Source organism: Gigantopelta aegis, chromosome 9, assembly GCF_016097555.1.
Source record: "Gigantopelta aegis isolate Gae_Host chromosome 9, Gae_host_genome, whole genome shotgun sequence".
NCBI lineage: Eukaryota > Metazoa > Mollusca > Gastropoda > Neomphalida > Peltospiridae > Gigantopelta > Gigantopelta aegis.
This window is the reverse complement of record NC_054707.1, coordinates 71,355,161-71,362,605: the sequence shown is the minus strand read 5'-3', so window position 1 is coordinate 71,362,605 and position 7,445 is coordinate 71,355,161. Positions and strand designations below refer to the sequence as shown.

The 7,445-nt window shown below is 39.4% G+C and overlaps 1 protein-coding gene across 1 annotated transcript; it reads right to left on the bottom strand.

Annotated features, from left to right (window-relative positions):
• Window positions 1-767: 767 nt before the first annotated feature.
• LOC121381902 (zinc finger protein 239-like) lies at window positions 768-6,341 on the bottom strand. The gene is made up of 3 exons (XM_041511304.1): window positions 5,820-6,341; window positions 4,236-4,592; window positions 768-2,034 (listed from the first exon to the last, which is right to left on the bottom strand). Exons 1-3 carry the CDS (start codon window positions 6,335-6,337, stop codon window positions 1,725-1,727), a joined length of 1,185 nt encoding a protein of 394 aa, XP_041367238.1. The 5' UTR covers window positions 6,338-6,341; the 3' UTR covers window positions 768-1,724.
• Window positions 6,342-7,445: the final 1,104 nt, after the last annotated feature.

Below are 7,445 nucleotides of genomic sequence, written 5' to 3'. Positions count from 1 at the left end.
CATTAAATGCAGACCAAAAGACATGGCAGTGGTGAAAACTAGACAAAAATCTGTGCTGAAAGACTAAGTACTCCAGTACACAATCAGGATGATGAGTACTTGTTTGTGATTAATATGATCTAAGGGCTGTAATTTTGAAGAAAAAACAGAAGCCAGAAAATGTCGTTTAAAACATTATATTGTTCTTAAGATGAAAAAAAAAAAAATCATGTTTGAGGCCCAATCTAAAATTGTAGTTAAATATTATGAGGATTCACAAGTGATTGCCATTGAAATGTGCCAAAAATGATACATATCATAATCACAGATCAGATAATAGTAATTACTGGAAGGGTCTCCTATCAAGGACACATTCAAATGTAACCCCCACCCCACCCCCGAGTCTGTGACTCATTAGCCTGCATGTAGTGAGAATTAGACTGACATAGACTCTGGGCTAACAGATTCACTTTTACCACATCGGTATAAATGAATATAAAACATAAATGTCCCTCAGTACTTTCAGCAACGTCTATGATATAAAAGCTTAACAGGGCAGCATGAACCCATCTCCCCCTAAGTAATTAATAGCAATAAATTTTCAATATTAATCATGATTTACTTTTATGTCTCTCCATCCCACAAAACATTTTCTAAAATAGTTCTGACCACAGTAGAACAGAGGCAAGAAAACAAAATCCCACTGCAGTGGTCTACAGCAAGCAGAGTTCAAATCGAAATGTATTTTGCTTCAGCCAATTTGAGAAAATATAAATTTAAATACAAAATGTCTATCAAACTGAACCTTTATTCAGACATGAAATTTGTAAAAAGTAGTCTTATATTTATATAAAAAATATAAAAAGAACTTCAGAATTCCACATATGATTCATTAAAATGATTACTCAATGACTTATCTGAAACGACACTTTTATAAATCTCGATTGACGACCATACTACGATATAAGGGAGATAACTACTGCTGATCTAATTTATTTTCAAAATATCTGGATTCATTCGTCCCTCAAATGTAGGTTTTGATACACAGACATTATTGCACCCTGGCTGCTGACACCATGTTCTTCACCCATTTGTTTTATTATCAACAACAGTGCCATCTTGATGTTTAGACTCTAGGGACATACATGTATATTGCTGCCTAGTTGCTATGGAAATAGTGTACTTCCGTTTACTTTCAAAACATCTTGTTTCTCTGTTTTGATTAAAAATCACGTTTCACAGTTTCCACGGATCTACATGTATCTTAATTCTCTATTTGCATGAAAATGTTTTGCTTCTCATTTCCAAACGAAACAGCTATAAACCTTCCCACAGCGAACATCATTGTCTGACTATGGTGTATTTACAACAAGTTACTTATTTCTCAACCAATTGTTTTCTAAATTGTACACAAAAATAGTTCCTTTTTGTTATTTTCAAAATAATTTTACTTTTCTTCTGATGTCAAATCAAACTGATATTATTTACGAAAACATTGTTCATGGAGGCTGCGAAGGACCTCTTTCTTCTTGACGACTACATGTTGATGCCAGCTGTGACTATCAAAGATACTGTCCTCTGTAGATCTCTCTTGGTACCTACAGCTTCTTCTCGAATTTTGCTGTAGTTGTCCGGGTAGTGTCCCTCACCTGCTGTAGATTTTTGCAGTGTTGGATGACATATTCGGTCGTCTCTTCTGCTTCTTCACAGGAGCACATGGAAGAGGGTATTATGGCTAGGAAGGACTATAACTGTTCAATTTCCATGGAAACACCTTGCTGTTCAGCTTCCATAGAAACACCTTCCTGCTCAGCATCCAGTGACAGTACTTTCTCTCTGTGAGTCTCACTGGCCATGTGTTTCTTGTACCCAGAATTCCAGGCGAAACAGCGGCCACACGGCCCGCACGTGTAGGGTTTCTCCCCGGTGTGGCGTCTCAGGTGTTTGCGTAGATCGGAGTCCGTGGCGAAGTCTCGGCCACACTCTCCGCAGGTGTACGGTTTTTCACCTGTGTGAGTTCGCACATGGCGCTGAAGGTGAGACAGCTGAATGAACCTGTGAAGAGAGCGAAAAGAAAAGTTAAAGTTTGTTTTTATAACGACACCTCTAAAACACAGTAATTTATTAATCATCAGTTACTGGATAACTTAATTACTAACCATAGTTTCTGTAGTTCACAGCTTTTTCTGTTTTGCTGATAATTTTGACGTTTTAGAGTGGAAACCAGCCACATTTTCCCATTAATAGCAAGAGATCTTTTGTATGCATCATGGCCTTTAATATACCAGTTGTGGTGCACTGGCTGGAATGAGAAATAACACAATGGACCCACTGACGGGGTGAGTAAAAAGAAGTACAAAACTAATTTGTCAAGAATTAAATGAAACACTTCTCAGGGGTGAAAGCTGAGGTTTTCTAAGAAACAGGTAAAACAAAAATTCTTTAAAGAACATCAGTATTCCAAAGTGCACCAACATATTTGCATTATATATGTTACAGACTACCTCAGAAACACCTAGCTAACAAAAATATTATGGTACATCCCTTACAGGTAAATATATTGTTTTTAAATTTTTGAAAATTAGCAGCAACTGATTGAAAATAGATTAGCAGCAACTATTAAATGTTTAGAATTGTGTAGCAATCTGTGAAAACTGTATAGTGATTCACATTTGCCTCCTCCTACAACAAAGTATAGGCTATATAAAATGGAAATGTTTTATTTAACGATGCACTGCACACATTTTATTTACGGTTATAAGGCGTCAGACATATGGTTAAGGACCACACAGATATTGAGAGAGGAAACCTGCTGTTGCCACTTCATGGGCTACTCTTTCCGATTAGCAGCAAGGGATCTTTTATATGCACCATCCCACAGGCAGGATAGTACATACCACGGCCTTCGTTACACCAGTTGTGGAGCACTGGCTGGACTGAGTAATAGCCCATTGGGTCCACCAATGGGGATCGATCCTAGACCAACTGCGCATCAAGCAAATGCTTTACCACTGAGCTACATCCCGCCCCCCAGGCTATATGAATGAAGGAGAATATTATGCATCTTTAAAGTTTGGAGGTAGGGGTATGAAGATCCCAAGCATGCCTTCCTGGATAGGCACAATGGTTAAGAATATATCTCGTTCCAGCCAGTGCACCACAACTGGTAGATCATAGGCTGTGGTACATGTATGTGCTATCCTGTCTGTGAGATGGTGCATATAATAGATCCCTTGCTACTAATGGAAAAAGGATCAATTTGAAATGCTTTCATATTCAAAACAGAAAAAAGGTATGAAGTAGAGAAACTATGGATAGTAAGGTTAACAGTAAATTATGGACTTTAACCTCCCACATTCAGTTTACCTGTGCCCAAACTCATCACAATGGAACAGTTTTATTCGTGTGTGTTTTCATGTGATGTAGATTTTAACCTCCCACATTCAGTTTACCTGTGCCCAAACTCATCACAATGGAACAGTTTTATTCGTGTGTGTTTTCATGTGATGTAGACTTTAACCTCCCACATTCAGTTTACCTAGTGCCCAAACTCGTCACAATGGAACCGTTTTTCTCCTGTGTGTGTTTTCATGTAATATACATTATAACCTTGCACATTCAGGTATATACTACAGAAATTATGTTTAATAAGTTTAACAGCAAAACGGACTTCATTTAACCTCACACATTTTCCATCAGAATGATAATTAACCTGCGTATAAACTTGATATAACCTTTAACCTTGCACATTCAGGTATGAACTACAGAAACTATGTTTAGTAAGTTTAACAGTAAAACACAGACTTTAACCTCACACATTTTTTCCATCAGTTACCTGTGTCCACACTCCTCACAACTGAACAGTTTTTGTCCTGTATGTCTTTTCATGTGATATAAATTTTAACCTTGCAAATTCAGGTATGAACTACAGAAACTATGTTTCGTAAGTTTAACAGCAAAACACGGACTTTAACCTCACACATTTTCCCCATCGGTTATCTGTTCCGACGCCATATAACCGTAAATAAAATGTGTTGAGTGCCTTGTTAAATAAAACATTTCCTTCCTTTCTTCAGTTATCTGTGCCCACACTCCTCACAACTGAATGTTTTTTCTCCCGTGTGTTTTTTCATGTGATATAAACTTTGACCTCACACATTCAGTTTACCTGTGCCCACACTCATCAGAACGGAACAGTTTTTCTCCTGTGTGTGTTTTTATGTGATACAGACTTTAACCTCACACATTTAGTTTACCTGTGCCCACACTCCTCACAACCGAATGGTTTTTCTCCCGTGTGTGTCTTCATGTGGTTCTGCAGGTGGCAGTGCTGGATGAAGTCCTTCTCACAGAGCTGACACTTGTACCTGCGGTCGCCGGTGTGACCGCGCACGTGACGCAGCAGGTGCTCGGAGCGGGAGAACCTCTTCGGGCAGTACTCGCACGAGAACCTCTTGTCCCCTGTGTGCAGGCTCATGTGCTTGTGCAGGCTGTCGCTCTGCGGGAAGCGCTTCTTGCAGTACTCACACTCGTATGGACGCTCTCCCGTGTGTGTACGGGTGTGCTTCTGAAGGGTGGACGACTGTCCAAATCCTCTACCACACACAGCACACCTGTCACAGTGAAAATTATGATTTTAAACAAATTTCATAGTAGTTAAAGTTTGTTTTGTTTAACAACGCCACTGGAGTACATTTTAGTTATTAATCATCGGCTATTGGATGATATTGGATTGGTACTTTTGACATATAGTCTCAGAAAGGAAACCTGCTAAACTTTTCAATTGCATGGGATCTTTTATATCCACCATCCCAGTCAGGATAGCACATACCATGGCCTTTGATATACCAGTCGTGGTACACTGGCTGGAACGAGTTCATAGAAGTATTACATAGTATACAGTCCATCACATTAAAGTACTAAATTAATGAAAATTACACCAAATCATGGTTTTTATTATATTACTCATAATTAATTAAAATCCCTTAAATACAAACTTTAAAACTGCATTAATTAGCACTGTGATGACTGACCCAGTCTTCACCAGAAAAGGTGAGTGATCACTCCTGAAAAGTTTTAGGAAAGTGACAAACTGATCATATTACATGCACAGTAAAACATTTAATACATTTTATTTGACTCTTCATGTGATTTCTGACCTACAACTGTACATGTAGCACCACTGCAGGAGAGTAATCTTCAGCCCGCCTTGATTGGGCTCCTGGCAAAGTCTGCAACCTGTTACTATATCTATATAGCTTGGTATATCAAAGGCTGTGGTATGTACTACCCTGTTTGTGGGAGGGTGCATATAAAAGAACCCTTTCTGCTAATCAAAAAGAGTAGCCCATTAAGTGGCAACAGCGGGTTTCCTTTCTCAATATCTGTGTGGTCCTTAACCACCTCTGATGCCATATAACTGTAAATAAAATGTTTGAGTGCATCATTAAATTAAAAATGTCTTTCTTTCTTACTATATATTATATAAACAGACACAAGAAACAGACATAATATACATCAAAAAGTTTCCTTTTATAAACTGAACTATATGATATTGATTGCTACTTACTGCATTATTAAACCTGGCAGTTATGGATACACCTGTCAGGTATAGCATAGCTGTCTTGCATTATTAAACCTGGCAGTTATGGATACACCTGTCAGGTATAGCATAGCTGTCTTGCATTATCTGTATTCCCTCTGGTGACAATATAATTTTACAAATATGAATATTTTTACTTTTTATGCAAGTTGTTTCAGTTGTGAATACCAAGATACATGTACTTAACTGTAATGTTGTTTTCCAGTATAGATGTGGATATGGACATTTAGCTACTTACTTGAAGGGTTTTTCTCCAGTATGGACGCGGGTATGAATGACGAGGTTCTTCTTCAGACTGAACTGCTTACCACACACATCACAATCGAAAGGTTTCTCCCCTGTATGAATGTGCAGATGTTTGGTGAGGTCCGAGCGCTGCACAAAGCCGTTCCCACAAGTCCCGCATCTGTACGGTTTTTCTCCTGTGTGGCTCATCACGTGTCTCTGAAGACCAGACTTTCCATCAAATACCTTCCCACATTCCTTACAAATATACACCTTTCTTCCCCTGCGGACTCCACTTCTACTACCACCAGTAGATGTAATAGTGTCAGCAGCAACAGGACTAGTAGTAGTAGTGTCACCTGCACCTGCAGATGGTGTAATCCCATCACCAGTAGATGTTGCAGTCCCATCACCAGTAGATGGTGTAATCCCATCACCAGTAGATGTTGTAGTTCCATCACCAGTAGATGGTGTAATCCCATCACCAGTAGATGTTGTAGTTCCATCACCAGTAGATGTTGTAGTTCCCATCACCAGTAGAACAGCCGATGCTGTAGTCCCATCACCAGCCAATGCTGTAGTCCCACCACCAGCTGATGCTGTAGTCCCTGTAGTCCCCACCACCACCAGCTGTAGTCCCACCACCAGCCGATGCTGTAGTCCCACCACCAGCCGATGCTGTAGTGCCATCACCAGTAAATGCTGTAGTCTCACCACAGGCTGATGATGTAGTCCCACCACCAGCCAATGCTGTAGTCCCACCACCAGCATATGGTGTACATGTAGTCCCATCACCACCATCAGAAGCAGCAGCTGGTACTGTTAAAACCTGAGCAGAGTTGCAGCTCATAGGAAGCTGCACTTCAGGTTCTGGTCCATTTCCAAGTTGGCTACAGCTGACAGTATTTGAATCTTGCTGAGGTTTAGAATCAACTGTGCTGAAAGAATTGATGGAACTGGCAGTTTCATTTGAAGGAGAACATGCTGAAGATGACTGTCTGAGTTTTGTCAGTTCCAGCCCGTCAATACAATTACCCGTACTAACCACTGTGTGTGTAAATGGAAATGAGATATCTTTAAGGCCTCGTTTTCTGTTGTTTCCAGAAGTACTCATAGGTACAGCATTTGATTCGTTGGAATTGGCATTATTTTCTCCTGATGAAGTACACATAAGAAGAACACTACTCTTATCATCTTTGCTCACGTTAGTAAGATCTGAATGATACCAGTCTTTCTCAGTGTTGATAGTTGATGTAATCTGAGCCTCAGTCTTGATGGCAACAGGTTCTACAGGAAAGCAATATGGATTGCATACATCATTCGTGACATCTTTGTTGAGGTCTGGCATTATGGACTCCTTCATATCACCAGGGTTTTCATTTTCTCTTAAACTTTTATTTCCCAGGATATCAGACGATCCTGAAAATACATATATGTCTGACATGACCATATCACCTCTTACAAAAGCAAATCAGCTTCCAATTTTACTGAAGTCATCAGAACTAGTAGAGGTTTTGTCATGATCAACCAAGGACACACAGAGAACATAACGTACATGTATCATCAGCATCGCTAAAGTACACAGCACAAAAATAGGGTAAACTAGCAACCAACAATTTGCTTAAATTCAAGCCAGTAA